Below are 21754 nucleotides of genomic sequence, written 5' to 3' on the forward strand. Positions count from 1 at the left end.
TTATTAGGCAAATAGATCTATAGTGTTAGATATATTTCTTCCATTTCCACTGGGTCTCATTTTAGGATTTCTTTTTCAATTCATATGGGTCTCATTTCAAGAAGATGAATATAGCTGCTTTGGTATTTTGTTATGAGAAAATCAATTTTGTTTTAATTTGCCACAAGATTCGGTTTAGTATTTCTGTGAGATTTCTATGGAACTGTCAAGTTCCTTTGTTTCATACAGGTCAAAGATTTACCTCTTGGAGCTTTTCTCTGACACGGTTGACTGCATCTATCCACTTAGACCTTGCTGGTGAGGAATAGTCAGGATTCATTTGTGTTTCATACAAGTCCTGTCCATCACTGACTTCTTGTGTACTCCCTCGGCTGATGTTGGTTGATGATCTTGTACTGTTAACAGGGCTAAAAACAAAGACAGAAAATTGTTTACAGGTCTAAAAATAGACATATAATTGTTTACAGGACCAAAAACAAACATAAAATTGTTAATTTGACTGAAAATAAACAAGTTGTCAATAACAGAAAAAATAAAAATTACAGAAAATTGTTCATATGACTAGAAATAGACAAGACATTTATCTACAGGACTTAAAACGGACAGAAATCAGTTAAAAGGACTTAACTATGACAGACAACAGCTGTTTATAGAACTTAAATAGACAAGAATAAGACAGAAATCTGTCAGCAGAACTTGTAACATACAACTACAGAACTAACAAGCGCAACTCTGAGCTACTGCTCACTGATGATACCTTCGCCCAAATAAGTGTTCGGTAAACAGGAAGTTATTGAGTGATGAATCTTAAAACACATCACATGGTATAGCTGACTCTTATAAACCCTGAAACCAAATTTCAATAATTCTTGAGATAAATATGACGAAAATTTTCAACTTCTTGGATGTCATAAGTGTTCAATAAATAGGAAGTTGTTGAGTGATGAATCTGAATACGCATCACATGGTATAGCAGCAGTGACTTATATCAATCCTTATGATGTAGTTCCTGAGAAAAATGCAACAAAAATATAAATGGAACAGATGGACAGACTGAGGTAAAACACTGTACCCCAACATTTATAAGCAACGAAAATATTCATTGGATAGATGGACGGACTGGACTGACTGGACTGACTGGTGAACAAAGGGACAGAGGTAAAACAGTATAATCCCTCTTGTTTGAAGTTTTACACAAACTTATAATATTCCCTACAAGCTTTTATTCAGTATTTGCTAAAAAAAAAACATGAAAAGAAGTTTCAATGAAAAATACAATAATTCCTGTATGTACCTATAACAAGAGTGCACACGCTGAAATGTCTCGCCTTCTATACTAATCATTGATATTATGTTGATAGTCCTAAGTATAAAGCTAAGCTTTATTACAACTGTCACATAAACTTAACATTAACCAAGATAACTAAACAAAGACCAATGAACCTTGAAAAAGAGGTCCAGGTCAGATGAACCATGCTAGGCAGACAGGTACAGCTAACAATGCTTCTATACAACATATATAGTTGACACATTACTTATAGTTTAAGAAAAATAGACCAAAACACAAAAACTTAACACTGTGCAATGAACCGTGAAAATGAGGTCACGGTTAAATAAAACCTGCTCGACTGACATAAAGATCATAAAATATTTCCATACACCAAATATAGTTGACCTATGGCATATAGCATTAGATAAAAAGACCAAAACTCAAAAACTTAACTTTGACCACTGAACCATGAAAATGAGGTCAAGGTCACATGACATCTGCCCGCTAGACATGTACACTTAACAATCATTCCATACAACAAATATAGTAGACCTATTGCATATGGTATGAGAAAAACAGACCAAAACACAAAAATTTAACTATAACCACTGAACCATGAAAATGAGGTCAAGGTCAGATGACACCTGCCAGTTGGACATGTACACCTTCCAGTCCTTCCATACACCTAATATACTAGCCCTATTGCTTATAGTATCTGAGATATGGACTTGACCACCAAAACTTAACCTTGTTCACTGATCCATGAAATGAGGTTGAGGTCAAGTGAAAACTGTCTGACAGACACGAGGACCTTGCAAGGTACGCACATATCAAATATAGTTATCCTATTACTTATAATAAGAGAGAATTCAACATTACAAAAAATTTGAACTTTTTTTTCAAGTGGTCACTGAACCATGAAAATGAGGTCAAGGACATTGGACATGTGACTGACGGAAACTTCGTAACATGAAGCATCTATATACAAAGTATGAAGCATACAGGTCTTCCACCTTCTAAAATATAAAGCTTTTAAGAAGTGAGCTAACGCCGCCGCCGACGGATCACTATCCCTATGTCGAGCTTTCTGCAACAAAAGTTGCAGGCTCAACAAAAATAAAGAAACAATTATAACTTCTATGCATGGATTCATTACTAATTGTTCTGTAGATTGTAATTGGTAGATTTCCTTAGTCTACTTGATATTAGCACACAAATCTTATTACTAATATTCACCCGTTCATTTTTAACCGACTTTAAAACTCATCAATACACCACCATCATAATTTCAAAACTGACGGATTCATTGTTTACAAATACTAACTCAACAAAAATTTGATTAGTAGTAGTAAATCCCACAGATCATAGTAAAACTAATGAGTAAAAATTAAGAGTAATTATAGCAGTAACCTGATAATTTAAGTCTATTCAAACAGATTTTATACAAATATTTACTGGACACTTGATATTGTTCGACTCCTATTAGATCTGAAGAAATGGTCTCCTCTAACCAAGTTTTAGGAAACAAAGTAATTAAAGGGACCTATTGTTCTGTGTAATACATTCTTCCTATATGCTGAAATTAAATGCATTTCTACATCAATGACAACATAATTGATCACATTTTCTACATAAATAACAACAATGAATTTACTATAGGATATATATACACTAATAGTTCACTTTCAATAAAACAAATACATAATGGATTTTTGTTCAAAATCAATGGAATATTTTATACTACCTAATTACTCTAACTGAATTGGATTCTTGAACCACCTGATTTTTTCAAGTATTTAAAAAATGACCGCAAAGAAGCATCCTCCAAACACCCAATAAACTGTTCATACAAACAGAGACTTGTTGTTTTTTTTTTTTTTTTTTTAAATTTTCACATTTTGATAGCTGGCTATTCATTTTGAGTTTTGCTCTTTATTTCAGGTTGTATTGTGACCTTTAGTTGATCAGACCCATGTCTATTACATCTTGTAGAAATGTAAACTCCCAACAAGACAATTCATTTTGAATTAGAATACACATCACATAAAATGTTCTACAGTTAAATACTTTAATAAATTTTAATAAAAAAAATATTTATATTTAATTCATTTTAAAAATAAAGTATCATGATAACTTATTTATATCATTTTAATCATGTTCACCCAGAAGTTAATTTTACTTTTAATTAAAATTAATGTTAATGTTGAAGTTAATTAATTTCTCTATGTTAAATCAATTTTTATGTAGCCAAATACGATCATCAGTTAAAATTTTAATTAACTACTAGTATGTGGAATATAATTTAAATAAACTAACCAATCTTCTTTCAAATTGAAGTTGATTCGATAAAAAAGAATAGGTTCCCCTGATGACAACAAATTGATGTTGGACAGGACAAGATCCTTCTTCTATACACAGCTTTGAAAGTTAATGTGAGTATATGACCAATTATCATTTCTATGTTCACATCTAATAACACAACCAGAAATAAGAAATAATAAGGAAAGTTGCATGTTAACCCACAGAAAAAGATTTATATACATACAATAAGAACAGTTCCAAACAGGTCTACAACTCCTAACTATTTCTAACACCATGTGGTATGGATGTATAAATAGTAAGCTATATCTAACCTGAACAAACTAGACTGCTCACCAGATCTTACCATACTTAAAGTCAATTACCAAACCACTTACCATTCAAGTAATTGTTCCCTCCATAAATAAGTAATGTATTACTAACACACAGAATTGTCATACAATGATATGGTATCACAGTATAAACCTTATAAATGTACTTCATTTTAACCAAAAGTAGAAGAAGGTAATTATTAATATGTTTGGTTGTAAGTGGATAGTGTCAAACAACGTAAATCACAAAGAAAAAGTAATTATATCTCACACCTTTATACTTAATATATATCTCAACAACAGGCAATCATGTGGATGCACAAGAGAAAACGCAATCATGTTGGCGAATAAGATAACACACAATCATGTGGATGAACAAGAGGAAATACAATCATGTGGATGAACAAGAGAAAACACAATCATGTGGATGTACAAGAGAGAACACACAATCATGTGGATGAACAAAAGAAAACACAATCATGTGGATGAACAAGGAAAAAGCCAAATCATGTGGATGAACAAAAGGAAACACAATCATGTGGATGAACAAGAGAAAACAAAATCATGTGGATGTACAACAGAGATAACACAATCATGTGGATGAACAAGAGAAAACACAATCATGTGGATGAACAAGAGAGAACACACTCATGTGGATGTACAAAAGAAAACACAATCATGTGGATGAACAAGAGAAAACCAAATCATTTGGATGAACAGGAAAAAGCCAAATCATGTGGATGAACAAGAGAAAACAAAATCATGTGGATGAACAAGATAAAACACAATCATGTTGATAAACAACAGAGAAAATTTAATCATGTGGATGAACAAGAGTAAACACAATCATAAGGGTGAACAAGAGAAAACACAATTATGTGGATGAACAACAGAAAAAACACTATCATGTGGATGAACAAAAGAAAACACAAGCATGTGGAAGAATCAGAGAAAACACATTCATGTGGATGAACAAAAGAAAATTCAATCCTATGGATGAACATGAAAGAACACATTCACTAAGATGAACAAGAGAAACAAGAGAAAACACAAGCATGGGAAGCATGTGGCAGGATCAGAGACAAGAGGATTTTCTGTCAAAAGGATTTGTAGAACAAAAGAGAACACGATCACTTGGATGAACAAGAGAAAACACAATCATGTGATTGAACAAGAGAGAACACACTCATGTGGATGAACAAGAAAAAACACAATCATGTGGATGAACAAGAGAAAACACAATCATGTGGATAAACAATAGAAAACACAATCATGTGGATGTACAAGAGAGATCACACTCATGTGGATGAACAGGAAAAAACCAAATTGTGTGGATGAACAAGAGAAAACACAAGCATGTGGATGAACAACAGAAAATTGTTCTGCTGAATTTATTTTGGTAATTTTTTTTCAAACCTGAACAATTATCAAGTAAATTCAAATAACCATTATTTTTTTAATAGTTTAGATTATCAAACCCTGATAATATGCATATCACTACTACTTGATGGAACATTTGCAAAATGAAAACCATTATATCTTTCAAAACTCTTAAAGATATTGGATTATGAATAACATATGCTTCTGACAAAGGCTATTTAAACAATATCATTTCCCTACAGAAGGTGTAACAAACAAATGTTTAACACAATCTATAGCTAATTTTAATCAAAGCAGTAAATAATTCTATTTATTTTAAACAAGAGTGCACACGCTGAAATGTCTCGCCTTCTATACTAATCATTGATATTATGTTGATAGTCCTAAGTATAAAGTTAAGCTTTAATACAACTGTCACATAAACTTAACATTAACCAAGATAACTAAACAACGACCAATGAACCTTGAAAATGAGGTCAAGGTCAGATGAACCATGCCAGGCAGACATGTACAGCTAACAATGCTTCTATACAACATATATAGTTGACCTATTACTTATAGTTTAAGAAAAATAGACCAAAACACAAAAACTTAACACTGTGCAATGAACCATGAAAATGAGGTCAAGGTCAAATAAAACCTGCGCGACTAACATAAAGATCATATAATATTTCCATACACCAAATATAGATGATCTATGGCATATAGTATTAGATAAAAAGACCAAAACTCAAAAACTTAACTTTGACCACTGAACCATGAAAATGAGGTCAAGGTCACATGACATCTGCCCGCTAGATAGGTACACCTTACAATCATTCCATACAACAAATATAGTAGACCTATTGCATATAGTATGAGAAAAACAGATCAAAACACAAAAATTTAACTATAACCACTGAACCATGAAAATGAGGTCAAGGTCAGATGACACCTGCCAGTTGGACATGTACACCTTACAGTCCTTCCATACACCGAATATACTAGCCCTATTGCTTGTAGTATCTGAGATATGGACTTGACCACCAAAACTTAACCTTGTTCACTGATCCATGAAATGAGGTCGAGGTCAAGTGAAAACTGTCTGACAGACATGAGGACCTTTCAAGGTACGCACATATCAAATATTGTTATCCTATTACTTATAATAAGAGAGAATTCAACATTATAAAAAATCTGAACTTTTTTTTCAAGTGGTCACTGAACCATGAAAATGAGGTCAAGGACATTGGACATGTGACTGACGGAAACTTCGTAACATGAGGCATCTATATACAAAGTATGAAGCATCCAGGTCTTCCACCTTCTAAAATATAAAGCTTTTAAGAAGTTAGCTAACACCGCCGCCGCCGCCGCCGGATCACTATCCCTATGTCGAGCTTTCTGCAACAAAAGTTGCAGGCTCGACAACAAACTAAACTAATGTTTTCATTTTAAAATATCAATATTTTAAATTGTGTTCAACTTTTATTTCAAATGTAGATTTATTTCACAGATCTTTCAGATTTCTAATGTTGTATGTTGTTGTTTATAGATCAATGAAATCCATTTCATCACAGGTGTGTAGTAGGTATCAGATCAATATACTTCAAATGTTTCTAACAAAAGGAACAACGACAGATGTCCATGTATCAAATCTAACATTGTTTACATATTCAAATATCTAAATATCATCTAGAAAAAAAATCTTTTGAAAAAGTTTGTATCAAATATTGACATTAAGCAAACTGATCATTAGAGCAATAGTTTTACTTTGCAATCGGGTATTAAATTTCTTAAAACAAACATGCAAAAAACAAAACGAAAAACAAATGTTTACAATTGTCATGTTATTGTATTTCAATTTTTATATAAATTTATGGATCATTTTGTGAAATATTTGTAATTGGGAACATTGTTTAGAAATTGCTTACATGGATATATAATATAAGGGGAATAAAAAAAATAACTTAGAACATAATAGTTTTGACAGTTCAGAAGATAAATATACCCCATTTAATGATAAAATTCACCATGAACTATTGCAATGTATTTGCACCATGTACCTTAGTATGTGATTTTGACTCTGATTACCTAAAAAACTAAAAAAGAAAATCAAATGATGATTTAAATGAAAGAATGTGTCTGGAAAAACCTGCATCAGGTAAAATTGTAATTAAAGCTCTAGAAAGTCAAAGATATTCAATACTTGAAAGCAAAAACAACAAAACAACTAAAAACTGTTCAGATGAGCTTATAATGATTGACAGCACTATTTTTTGTCATCATCTGATGGTCAAGATTGTCTTATTCTCAGGTCACACTAATACATAAAAGACATAATAATTAGACAATATACGTATAGTAAAATTGAGAATAGAAATGGGGAATGTGCCAAAGAGACAACAACCCGACCATAGAAAAAAACAACAGCAGAAGGTCACCAACAGGTCTTCAATGTAGCGAGAAATTCCCGCACCCAGAGGCGTCCTTCAGCTGGCCCCTAAACAAATATATACTAGTGCAGTGACAATGAACGCCATACTAATTTCCAAATTGTACACAAGAAACTAAAATTAAAATAATACAAGACTAACAAAGGCCAGGGGCTCCTGACTTGGGACAGGCGCAAAAATGCGGCGGGGTTAAACATGTTTGTGAGATCTCAACCCTCCCCCTATACCTCTAGCCAATGTAGAAAAGTAAACACATAACAATACGCACATTAAAATTCAGTCCAAGAGACGTCCGAGTCTGATGTCAGAAGATGTAACCAAAGAAAATAAACAAAATGACAATAATACATAAATAACAACAGACTACTAGCAGTTAACTGACATGCCAGCTCCAGACTTCAATTAAACTGACTGAAAGATTATGATTTCATCATATGAACATCAGGCACAATCCTTCCCGTTAGGGGTTTAGTATCATACCATCATAACATATATGAGAAGAACATAACCCGTGTCATGCCAACAACTGGTTTTTGAATAAATGTGTTTAGTTCCGATGCAAAGACCCTATAAGTGAATCAATATTAACGCCAAAATATGCAATGTTTAATGACCTGACAACAGTATCGTAACTATATCCCTTCTTAATAAGTCTATTCAAAGGTTTTGTTAGTTTTTGAGGTGAATACTGACACCTTTGTGCTTTATAAAGAATATTTCCATAAAAAATTGGATGTGAAATACCTGAACGTATAAGAAGTCTGCATGTTGAGCTATATTTACGAATGATGTCCTTATACCGATGATAAAATTTAGTAAATGTTTTGACTTATTTAGTTTGTGATATCGAAAACCCTGGTGTAATAATTTTTCAGTAATACATAAATTTCTCTCATTAAAATCTAAAACATTGTTACATACACGAGCGAATCGTACAAGTTGAGATATATAAACACCGTAAGATGGTGACAAGGGAACGTCACCATCTAAAAATGGAGTGTCTTGAAATATGAAATTTATTTGTATGAGGCTTAGAAACGGGGGAAATGTGAGGTTCTACCGAGCATTTCCCCTGTTTCGTGCCGAATACAAATAAATTTTATATTTCAAGACACTATACGTATATTGTTTTTATACTGAAATCAATAAAAAAAATTTAAAAATTTAAAAAAAATATGTAACAAATATTGTTACAAAAAAAAAGTGTTTGGAATTTCCCTCTTGGGGTACCATTTTTGGGTATTTCCCTATGACCGTAGTCCAGGTGGTAGGACATTGTAATTTAAAGGAATTAGAAAGGAAAAATGAACTTAATTAATAACATTTAATAAACATGGTATATAAATTACCAATTTGAAGACATAAAAAGTTAAATTCATAAAAGTTTGACCATTGTTACTACACGTTGTCATGGTTGTGACGTGACGTTGTTGATGAAATATAGTAGTTCCGGTAAGAAGGCAGGCTTATAGGTTAGTTGAGGTCATTGATGTATAAAGCCAACGTTTATACGTATAGCTTTATCTGTATAGTAAAATAGCTGATTGCAGTATAACATGTAATACACGCCCCATTAGACACAACCCACCCCCGTTACTACCTCTGTTCGTTACACCAAGCCAAAAACTCTTCTCAATGCCAGAAAATGTAAATATTGTACAGTTGATTGTGTAGAAGACGAAAAACATTTTTTAATGCATTGTGAATTTTTTTCAGATCAGTGATATGGTCTGTTTTTGAAAGCAAGTGCAATTAACCTAAATTTTTACGACTTTTTTGTTGTTTTTTTTAAATGTAATGTAAAAGTTTTATTTATTCATTTGTAATGAATGTTAGAATAAGTTTTAAAGCAAAAGTGTCTCATAAGTCAGTCATGGCTGGATACCGATATTTTAACTTCGATTTAAATTTTTATTTGTATTTTTATACTAATATTATGATGTATGATATTGTTCTGTATTGGTACGTGACACTTTTAATAAAATATTCTGTCTGTCTGTCTGTCTGTATTTGAACCCTTTCCTATTCTCAAAGTTAGACAAATTCACTACATGTATAAATGTTTTAAATTATGTTCCCAGACCCAATACTTCTCTAATTCCACAAGATCCTACAAGTCCTTCCCAAACCCCCTATGTAATATACATAAGCTAATACCTAGACTTATCTTTTTGGACATTATACATACATAATTGTGTGTATTATAATTACACAATGTTTATTAATGATTAGACATCTGTCATTTCAATATTTAAGTGGTTGTGAAGGATATGCCTCTGTCCTTCTCGATCAATATTTTTAATTAACTAAATATAGACCTATATGGACTGTCCACTTGTGAAGTGGAAGGTTATTATTGCAGATAATTAATTAAATGTTGTGGAGACAAATATAACCTGCTGTTTTCTACTGTTCAACAACAGCTAACTGAATGATAAAACTAAAGTGTTATTTGGTATTAATTAGGCCCATGCAATGTAATATATTGAGGGTTACTCCCCACTCTTATCCTTTTCTGTTTCGCCCTTATTAAAACATAAATATGAGTGTTATGTATATAAAGATAATATTCTGAATAAAGTAGTACATTAGTTTATAGTTGTGACAATATGAGTCTAATGTTTTGTTATATTCTTATGGTCTCTCCACAAGCTATGACATTCAAAAAGAGGACCTCATGGTTTAAAACTTGTTTTGAGAATCTTTTTTCTCATCCGAACTGTGTGTTTATATATATGTTTGTAAGCTGCCATTATTAAAGTTATCAGAGTCAATCATTATAAAAGGTCAGATAAATATGGACTTTATTTGAGGTTGCTTGGTCATGGAAAGTTTATAAGGCTGTAATGGCATTTTGTGTCGAGATGGAAAGAAGGCTACATGAACAAGTTCCAACATGACTCAGTGTGCCACCCTTATAATGATTCCTATTGTTTTGAATGACTACAATGACTGTTCCTCAAAGAAAGAGTCTGCTTAATTTTTCATGCAGTTAAGATTGCAAATATTTGAATTAGCTCTCAATACAATAAAGCCTATTTTAAGTAAATATTAACCAAACAATCAATCATTACTTGATTTGTTTACTTTCTTTTATTGACAATAATTCCTACAGGGTTTTACAAAGATATGATTAGATAGTAAGTAATCATTTTACAGTTTCTAACTTTTACAATTTTTTCTTAATATAAAAGATGGAATAAGAGCACACATACTGCTATCATATTCTTAGCTCTAGCTATAGTTATCCACATAAAACATTTTATCATAATTTCAATATTTGTAAAAATCCAATTGCAATGAACTATTTCTATTGGCTTACCTTGTTTCAGCATCATTTGATTTGAATCCCCAAATATTTCCATAAAACATTTTCAAAAGTTGATATAGATGTCTACTTTAACATTATAATTAAAGTGATAATTAACATGGATAATTGTGGAATGATTTACATGAAATGACCTGTTATTGGAAATAGACATTTATCAACATAATTACTGGAAAACAGATACTGGTGGTACAGAAAACTGAGGGTATATCAACTTATTTACAATCTAAGTACAAATAAATAAACACAATTAATACATAAACTTTGACATTAAATTTGCATAAAAATAGCATGGATTTAAGACTTTTAAAACCTGAGGTAACAAAAAAACTTGACATTCATAGTTTTCTATTCTTATCCAAGTATTATTCCATATGATGTCATAATACTGAGATTCTTAGGTCTAACACACACCACAGAACAACAAAAGTATTACCTTATAACCCAGCTGTGAACTGTAGCATGTCTGAGCTCACACAAACAAAATAACAACAAAATACTTAATTTCAACCCTATGAATTATAAAACTGAGAATGGAAAATGGGAATGTGTTAAAGAAACAATAACCAAACCAAAGAGCAGAAAACAGCCTAAGGCCACCTATGGGTCTACATCACAGCCGGAGAATGATGCAAATGGACAGTGCTCCAGGTGGCCTTAAACAAAAATGTGTACTAGTTCAGTGAAAATGGACATCACATTAAACTACAAATCATATAAATGAACTAAAAAAAATAAGCATATATAGCATGTCTGAAGTCACAAAGACAAAACAAAAAAATACTTGGCTATAACCCTGTGTACTTTACAAGAAATCTGATGCATATAGTCCTTTGTACTATAATAATTGATATAAGTAATTCTGGTCAATGAGTGGACAACTAAATCTAAGACCATATAGTCTCATAAGACAATACACTTGTCATTGAACCATAATAAAGTCTCCACTATAATACACTTGTCATTGAACCATAATAAAGTCTCCACTATAATACACTTGTCATTGAACCATAATAAAGTCTCCACTATAATACACTTGTCATTGAACCATAATAAAGTCTCCACTATAATACTTTTTACTACTGTGGATTCATTTATCTTAGTGGGAACCAATCTATGTGGCGACGTGAGGGAAACAGGCATTTTTGTTCATTTTTGATTTTGTGGTTTTGCCAACCTCTGCATACAAAGCCTTTAAAAAATTTGTAATTTGTTGAACATTTAAATATGTGGTTCACCTCTACCCATGAAACCTTTGGAAACTGGTATCCAACAAATTATAATGAATCCACATTTTGACAGATATTACAAACTGTGGTCATTGACTTGTGGCTCCCTTCTCAGTCTAGTACCACAGACAACGCAATAATGACCACATACAATGACCAGAGACAACACAACAATGACCACAGACAATGACTAGAGACAACACAACAATGACCAGTGACAACACAACAATGACCAGAGACAACACAACAATGACCACAGACAATGACCAGAGACAACACAAAAATTACCACAGACAACACAACAATGACCACAGACAATGACCAGAGACAACACAACAATGACCAGAGACAACACAACAATAACCACAGACAACACAACAATGACCACAGACAACACAACAAAACAATGACCACAGACAACACAACAATGACCACAGACAACACAACAAAACAATGACCAGAGACAACACAACAATGACCAAAGACAACACAACAATGACCAGTGACAACACAACAATGACCAGAGACAACACAACAATGACCAGAGACAACACAACCATGACCACAGACAATGACCAGAGACAACACAACAATGACCACAGACAATGACCAGAGACAACACAACAATTACCACAGACAACACAACAATAACCACAGACAACACAACAATGACCACAGACAACACAACAATAACCACAGACAACACAACAATGACCACAGACAACACAATGACCACAGACAACAAAACCATGACCACAGACAACACAAAAATGACCACAGACAACACAACAAAACAATGACCAGAGACAACACAACAATGACCAAGGACAACACAACAATGACCACAGACAACACAACAATGACCACAGACAACACAACAATTACCACAGACAACACAACAATGACTAGAGACAACAGCAAAGTACTTACCTATAGTCCTGTGTACTATGACGACTGATGTTAGTAGTGTTAGTTAATGAATCACGGCTGTGCATTGGGCTCCTAGGAAATATACAGCAATAAAGTGAATATATGGCATAGTATAGGTGAACTGTGGTTATGTTGTTTGTTACATGTACATCCATATGTATGTTTTTTTCAGAGAAGTTGTGATTTGTTGTTGATGTGATCTGTTGTACTGTGCAGTATTTATTTCAATTCTTGTTATCCCTTTTTAGGGGCATCATTTGATAACAAGATGCTGTCAGAGTGACAGCAATTTAAAATTTGAAAAGCTTTGGTTGAACAGTTCATGAGTAAATGCACTGACACTGTACATCCCAAATCAAATTTTCCTTGCAAATCCAGTTTAAAACCTTAAAAACATGAAATCTTTATTTTTGAGATGCTTTGTAGCTGTATTCATTTGGAGAAACATTGTCTTGTTTAATTTTATCTCAAACTGTAGGGGTTGCAAAATGTGTATACTTTGCATATAGAATAAACCCCTATGGTACAATGTAACTGTACATCATGTTTGTGAGGTTTCTAATTACATTTAATGTCATTAAATCAATATTCTGTATGTCTCAAAGCATAAAAACTAAAACAAAATGAATACAGTGACTACAATAACAACCTAGTAATTCACTTGTTGTATTGTTCTATGAAAATAAAATATTCACATTTCAATGAAACAAATAGCAAATTAATGCAACATGTCAGGGTGCCCAATGTCACATAATACCCAATTGAAATTAGAAGTCAAGTCCTAATCAATGATTGTAAGAAATCCATTCTTATTGGAATCAAGACAAAAGTTCAAATTATCCGCTATTCACGGCAGATTATTGTTGTATGTACAATATCTTAAAAAAATATCATGAATACAGCATTCAAATTAATGTTTTGTTTCCATGAGGCAAAGTTTGAATTAGAATGAAAAGAAGCTAGCATTAGCCTTTAACTTTCACTAGTACTGTATAGATGATATTTTCTATCTGTAAATTCAAAGTTTGGGTGAATTTATTGCTCTTATCTATCCTACTGAGACAGAGCTTGAAAAAAATTCTTAGGATACAAAAGATACAATTGGATGTGTTTCATATCATGACCAAAGGAAAAGTTTGTGCACACATAAACTAGTTAAGCCCTACTACCAGTACCATGTTGATCTTCCCAATTATCATGATGGTTTTTATTTCAGAGGGCAAAAATCCTTCACTTATTTTTTTTTATAAGTTCACGATAAGACATACAGCTCATTTTATTTCGATAAGAACTGCCTGTGTGGGACGGCTTGCCATATATAATTTACATTTCCACAAGAATGTGTCCATAGTACATGGATGCACCACTCGCACTATCATTTTACATGTTCACTGGACCGTGAAATTGGGGTCAATACTTTAATTTGGCATTAAAATTAGAAAGATCATATCATAGTTAACATGTGTACTAAGTTTCAAGTTGATTGGACTTCAACTTCATCAAAAACTACCTTGACCAAAAACTTTAACCTGAGCTTCACACTATCTTCTTCTTTGTTCAGTGGACCATGAAATTGGGGTCAATACTTTAATTTGACATTAAAATTAGAAAGATCATATCATAGGGAACATGTGTACTAAGTTTCAAATTGATTGGACTTCAACTTCATCAAAAACTACCTCGACCAAAAACTTTAACCTGAAGTGGGACGAACGAACGGACGAACGGAAGAACAGAGGCACAGACCAGAAAACATAATGCCCCTCTACTATCGTAGGTGGGGCATAAAAATAACTCCTCCCAAAGAAATGCAAATGTATATGTTCAACTTTGATTTTCAAAAAACTTGTCCAAGACATTGTTGATTTGAACTTATATAAATTGTACTAAAATCTGACTGAAATGTAGGACTGGGTCTGCATTATTTCTATATCCTCTCATTGTCTGAGCTGGGTACAAAGAGAGACAACTTCTACCATTATCAACTTTTATTTTTTTTAAAGCAACAATCCATTTAAAATCCATAACTTGATTAACCAGAACAAAATTCAATTTATGATCTACATATCACTATTATACACTAAGGCCATTGCAAATTGAATGTTATATTCCCCTAACACAAGAGTCAGCAGGGAGGACATTTTTTGGTTTTTTTTTCCTGTGTTTGCAAAAAATTAAATGAGGCATATGCAGTTTTGCTCTACAGATAATTTTTTCCTTAACCTGACTGACAGGCAATTCTTAAAAACACTTTTTTGACAATATATTTGAATCTTTAAGAATGACAAATGAATTTTTAAAGAAATTATCAGACAATTATCAAAGCATCATTGATAATTGTCTTAAAAGTGAGTCTGGTTCTTTTTTTTCATCTTTTAACCAGATGCTCCGCAGGATGCAGCTTTATACGACAGCAGAGGTTGAACCCTGAACGGTTGGGGCAAGTATGGACACAACATTCAAGCTGGATTCAGCTCTAAATTTGGATTGTGATTAAATAGTTGACACAGCATAGGTTTCTGACACAGAATGAATGTGGTCTAATAAACAAAACTTTTTTGCCTTTGAGCAATTTACTATGCTGTTGAATATATATATTAATCCTCTCAAAAAAATGTTTGAAGAAATTTTCTTTCTATTTATGAAATCTGAAATGAGAAAAATTGAAACCCCCCCAATTTTTTTTTTCATATCCCCCGTTCCCTTATTCCAAAACTGATCTCAATTCAAATTACTAATGGAGTTTGCAACAATAACTACTCATTTAAAAACATCATAAAATATTAAAATGTAAAAAAAGTGCTTGTTATCACTGAATGGTAAAGATTGTTTTAATTTATCAGTTGGTAGTAAAAGTGAATATACATTGAATATGGTATAAAACAATGATTTAAGTTGATTCAACTACTATTCTGGACAAAGAAAGATAACTCCAATTGAAAATTTCTTGCTATTGCACAATATTGTGCAATTAGATATTTCTTGCGATTGCGCAATACTGTGAAATTAATGCACAATACTGTGCAATAGAAGATTTCTTGCTATTGCGCAATACTGTGCAATTGAAAATTTCTTGCTATTGCACAATACTGTGCAATTGAAGATTTCTTGCTATTGCTGAATACTGTGCAATTGAAAATTTCTTGCTATTGCACAATACTTAATATAATAATTTTGGATCCTGATTTGGACCAACTTGAAAACTGGGCCCATAATCAAAAATCTAAGTACATGTTTAGATTCAGCATATCAAAGAAGCCCAAGGATTCAATTTTTGTTAAAATCAAACTTAGTTTAATTTTGGACCCTTTGCACTTTAATGTAGACAAATTTGAAAACGGGACCAAAAATTAAGAATCTACATACACAGTTAGATTTGTCATATCAAAGAACCCCAATTATTCAATTTTTGATAAAATCAAACAAAGTTTAATTTTGGACTCCGATTTGAACCAACTTGAAAACTGGGCCAATAATAAAAAATCTAAGTACATGTTTAGATTCAGCATATCAAAGAACCCCAAGCATTCAATTTTTGTTAAAATCAAGATAAGTTTAATTTTGGACCCTTTGGACCTTAATGTAGACCAATTTGAAAATGGGACCAAAAATTAAGAATCTACATACACAGTTAGATTCGGCATATCAAAAAACCCCAATTATTCAATTTTTGATGAAATCAAACAAAGTTTTATTTCGGACCCTTTGGGCCCCTTATTCCTAAACTGTTGGGACCAAAACTCCCAAAATCAATCCCAACCTTCCTTTTATGGTCATAAACCTTGTGTTTAAATTTTATAGATTTCTATTTACTTATACTAAAGTTATGGTGCGAAAACCAAGAAAAATGCTTATTTGGGCCCCTTTTTGGCCCCTAATTCCTAAACTGTTGGGATATCAATTCCCAAAATCAATCCCAACCTTCCTTTTGTGTTCATAAACCTTGTGTATAAATTTCATTGATTTCTATATACTTATACTAAAGTTATTGTGCGAAAACCAAGAATAATGCTTATTTGGGCCCTTTTTTGGACCTTAATTCCTAAACAGTTGGAAACAAAACTCCCAAAATCAATCCCAATTTTCCTTTTGTGGTCATAAACCTTGTGTAAAAAATTCATAGATTTCTATTTACTTAAACTAAAGTTATAGTGCGAAAACCAAGAAAATGCTTATTTGGGCCCTTTTTGGCCCCTTATTCCTAAACTGTTGGGACCAAAACTTCCAAAATCAATCCCAACCTTCCTTTTGTGATCATAAACCTTGTGTTTAAATTTCATAGATTTCTATTAACTTAAACTAAAGTTATAGTGCGAAAACCAAAAGTATTCGGACGACGACGACGACGACGACGACGACGCTGACGTCAACATGATACCAATATACGACCAAAAAATTTTCAATTTTTGCAGTCATATAAAAATAAAATTGACCAGACCTGACAGGGTAAAGGGAAACCAAAAATATTTTTTGACTTGTAAAGCAAATATTGTCTAAAGATCTTCAACAAAGGCCTAAAAAAAGGAGAAGATAACTGATTCGTGAACTTTTAAGAGAATGTTAAGTTGTGTTTTAGATATCACACCAATGTTTACCGGAGACATACATGTAGATATTAGTTCAAGGGATTATATTGGTTGAGGATAGATACATAGTAATTTTGTGTTTCATAAAACCTGTGCATCCCAAAAATGTTGACACAAAAGCTTTAAAACCTTAATTTGACCTGTTTCACCCCTCTATTATCATAAGTATCTAGTTTCAGTGAGAACGTAAAAAAGAAATTTAAAACTAAACTGTGTTAAATATGTATGTAGACACAATAAGAATTTGTTTGAACAATTTTTAGTTCATGATCGTTTTACCCAGAGTTGATTAGAGGAAACAAAATCTAAGCAAGTTTATTGACATTTACACAATATAAAAGTGATGAGATTGGCTGACCTTGGACCGTTCAACTGGACAAAAGCACATTTATATAAATGATATCTCTGGTTATGAATTTCAATTGAATTACCTCCCTTACATCAATGGCTAAATTTGTACAAAATGAACTATTGTGTAATATATAACTTCTAAATGTCAAGGCAGGTGAATGGTTCATAGCATTTAAACTCAAATAACATCAACTATTGATGATTAAATTTAATTTGCTTTGTGTTTCATAAATAAAATTGGTAAATTATCTGTATTATGTATGTCTTGACAGCTGCCAATTATACCCTAGGGCTGCTTACAGGTCATAATTAATAGGACAATTTTCATACTACAGAAAAATCTTTGTGCATGATTTTTTGTGGAGTCAAATTCATTGTCTGCTTCATTTTATCTTCCCTCCTTCAAAATTGCCAGAACCAAGAATAATTTTCATAAAACTGCTTTTGTTGTAGCTTTTGAGGAAAATCAAATCTTTACTTTATTACACAGATCATTTCCAAAATTTTTTCAAAGGCAACATTTTTTGCACTTTATATCTAAATTTGGCAATGTAACAAAATTACAAGGCAATGATCCAGATACCACAGAAATATTGTGTTTGACAGAGATCAAATTAGGTGTTTACTCAACTATTTTACAGATGCAGTCAGGTTGCTCAGTAATATTGAATAAATGAAGATGTTCTCAAGCCTATCATCCCTTAAATTTTCCTACCCCATACTGCATGTACTGTAATAATACATTCATGAAACATGCATCCACCAATAGAAGTATTTATGAAAGTGCATTCAAAGACTCCCCTCCCTATTTACATTTTTTTCTGAAACATATGTTAGAATGTTCACTTATGTTGGTCAAATTGTGAATATCATATATATAGGCCGCATGCATAGTTGAATACATGTACAACTACAAAGGCTCTGATGATGATTCATCAACTAACGGAATATGTAAATCATATACAACAGAAATACAGTTGTCACCTAATTGTAATTGACAATTTTACTACTTAAATGACCAGTACAAATGTATGATAAACAGTACCCCCAACTCACCATTCAAAGTCTAACAAATAAACTTTTTCCATTTCATAATCATGATAATCCAGATTTTGTTTTCCTTTTTTACACTTTAAAAATATTACACAAGGCAGACATCCACACATTTTTATAAACATTGGCCTATGTGTAGTATTTAATGACATAGGATGATAATGTCCTTTGTATCAATTGACTATGATAAAATTACAATAATTCATATTACTGTATGTAATGGCTGTAGGTGATAAAATTTTACATGTTTAGAACAAATGTTGACAGCTTATGATATGGCCTTTTAGACAATAGTCATCAGTACCAAATGCTCAGTAAAAAAATTAAGCATGCTTCTTTCTATAGAATTCTTCTACAGCCCTACATGATTTGACTATATCTTATTATTTATTTTATAGGAACACATGATTTTCCCTACAAAATTTACTCTATAGGATTAGGATATAGGTGTACAGTGGGGTATTTGGTCCTGGTGATTCCCAAACAGTTTGTTTTGGTGGATAGTTGCTTACTATGTAACGAATTTATCTTACCGACTATCTTTAGTGTGAAATTTAGACTAGTGACCTATCAAAATGAGCAAGTCTTCAGTACTGTTAGCATTAAGTAACTACTTTCATTGATCCTACAAAAACAGATGCTAGCAATAACAACTTGATAGGTTTAAATGTGGTTTATGAATTCATTTCAATCTTAATCATCAATTTCTTCGTCTGTTGAACCTTTAAGATTTTTCTCAGTACCGTTTTGTTTTTATAAAGGGACGCAACACCACTACTAACCGTGTATGAAATAAGCCCCGCCTCCCTTCTTACCTAATATGGAATATAAAGGGACATAACTCCACTACTAACCGTGTATGAAATAAGCCCCCCCTCCCCCGCTCCCTTTTTACCTAATATGGAATATAAAGGGACGTAACTTCATTACTAACCGTGTATGATAAAAGCCCCGCCTCCCTACTAACCTAATATCAAATATACACCATCTCCACGCGGACGCTTTTAGCCAATTATATTCCTAGAAATGTATAGGAGGTAAGATAATGGGGAATATTGTCCCTCGCACTCGCAAGCTCGTGCAATATAAAATTCTACTCAGGACAATACTCCCCAATATTCATGCAATAACCCTATAATATTGATAAAATATTGAACAAACTGAAGCAATAATAAAGTAGAATTACCCTTCACTGATGTAAGAATGATGTTGTTTCATCCTTCCCGGTGGACGACTGTTGTATGATAATGGTTCAGAGTCTGTATCACTACGTATATGTTGAAATGGGCCTTCCTGATAGTAGTCAGTTCTTTGTTTAAAATCATCAGGTTTATAATCGTTATTTTTAAAATCATCACGTCTATAATCCTCATGTTTATATTCATCGTGTTTATATTCCTCAGGCTTATAATGATCATAATCCTGACTATCTTGTCGATAATTCCGTACAGAATCCGACTCTTCTTGCTCAACCGATAATTCCTGATCAAAAGAGTCTTGTTCAAATGTATTTTCTCGTTCATATTCATCCCTATCAGGTGATCCATACCTGTCGAATGATTCACCACGTTCAAATGATCCATTATGATCAAACGATTCGACACGATCAAACGATTCACCCCTTTCAAAGGAGTCTTGATAAGGATCATACTCAGTATAATATTCTTGTCCATGAAGGTGAGACATATCAGATGGCATAGGAGCATTCCTGATCTGTCGTGCGGGTATGTTGTGTGCATTCAGCTGCTGGGGGTAACTCATCTCACTTGTATAATCACTGTCTTCTGATTGGCCAGCTGAAATTAAAAAAAATCATATGAAACTTCACAAAAACCTTACTGATTTCATAATTTTCTTTTTTTGATGACCATATACAATTATTGACTTTTGATGAGGTTGATACAATGATTTATCAACCCCAGAGATGTGATATTCACCAAGGCCAACGGCCGAGGTGAATATCACATCTGGGGTTGATAAATCATTGTATCAACTGATATCAAAAGTCAACAATTGCTTTATTATATGACTCTTTAGTTCTCAGTGTCATTTTCATATTTTTAGATTGTGAAATATATCCTTGGTTAGATGGTATTTTGCCTAGACTGTTTTTATTTTATGCTTGGGTTTGATTTTTAGGCATATTTAATTCTGCATAATTAAAACTAGAAGAATATTGTATCACTTCTGCTGCTCCAGCCATACTTTGTTGCCGGAAACATGTAACTGTCGTCTGTTAGATCGAAACGATTTTATGTCGAGAGCGCTGATTGGTTGATATTTATTCGGTCGTCCAATTAAAAACCATTTTATTTATACATCCCTTAAATAGCTAACAAGAATTCCCTGTTTCTATATTTAGGTACACGGACGCTGTTCCAAATCTTATATTAACCTCTCGTGATTTTTGCCGCGGTGAATATAATGTTTTACCAAAGAGGATTTCCTATGCTTTTAGCCAATGAGAAAACAGAAAATTTATAGTCATATAATGATTTTATTTATAGCCAGGTAAAGGTTATTACAAACTCATCATGATGTTTAAATGTTTAAACAGTTTAC

General features: G+C 32.5%; 1 protein-coding gene across 21 annotated transcripts in view; it reads right to left on the reverse strand.

Annotated features, from left to right (window-relative positions):
• The window catches only part of LOC143071632 (protein unc-13 homolog B-like), a 163564-nt gene that overhangs the window by 77846 nt on the left and 63964 nt on the right, over window positions 1-21754 (reverse strand). For 20 of the 21 annotated variants that reach the window (XM_076246053.1, XM_076246059.1, XM_076246050.1 and 17 more), the window contains exons 8-10: window positions 20379-20988; window positions 13203-13274; window positions 242-407 (exon numbers count right to left, since the gene is read on the reverse strand). In XM_076246053.1, the coding sequence (XP_076102168.1) occupies window positions 242-407; window positions 13203-13274; window positions 20379-20988 (848 nt within the window). The remainder of the gene's footprint in view (window positions 1-241; window positions 408-13202; window positions 13275-20378; window positions 20989-21754) is intronic. The other variant, XM_076246061.1, reaches the window with a different exon arrangement.

Source organism: Mytilus galloprovincialis, chromosome 4 (assembly GCF_965363235.1).
Source record: "Mytilus galloprovincialis chromosome 4, xbMytGall1.hap1.1, whole genome shotgun sequence".
In the NCBI taxonomy this organism is placed as follows: Eukaryota; Metazoa; Mollusca; class Bivalvia; order Mytilida; family Mytilidae; genus Mytilus; species Mytilus galloprovincialis.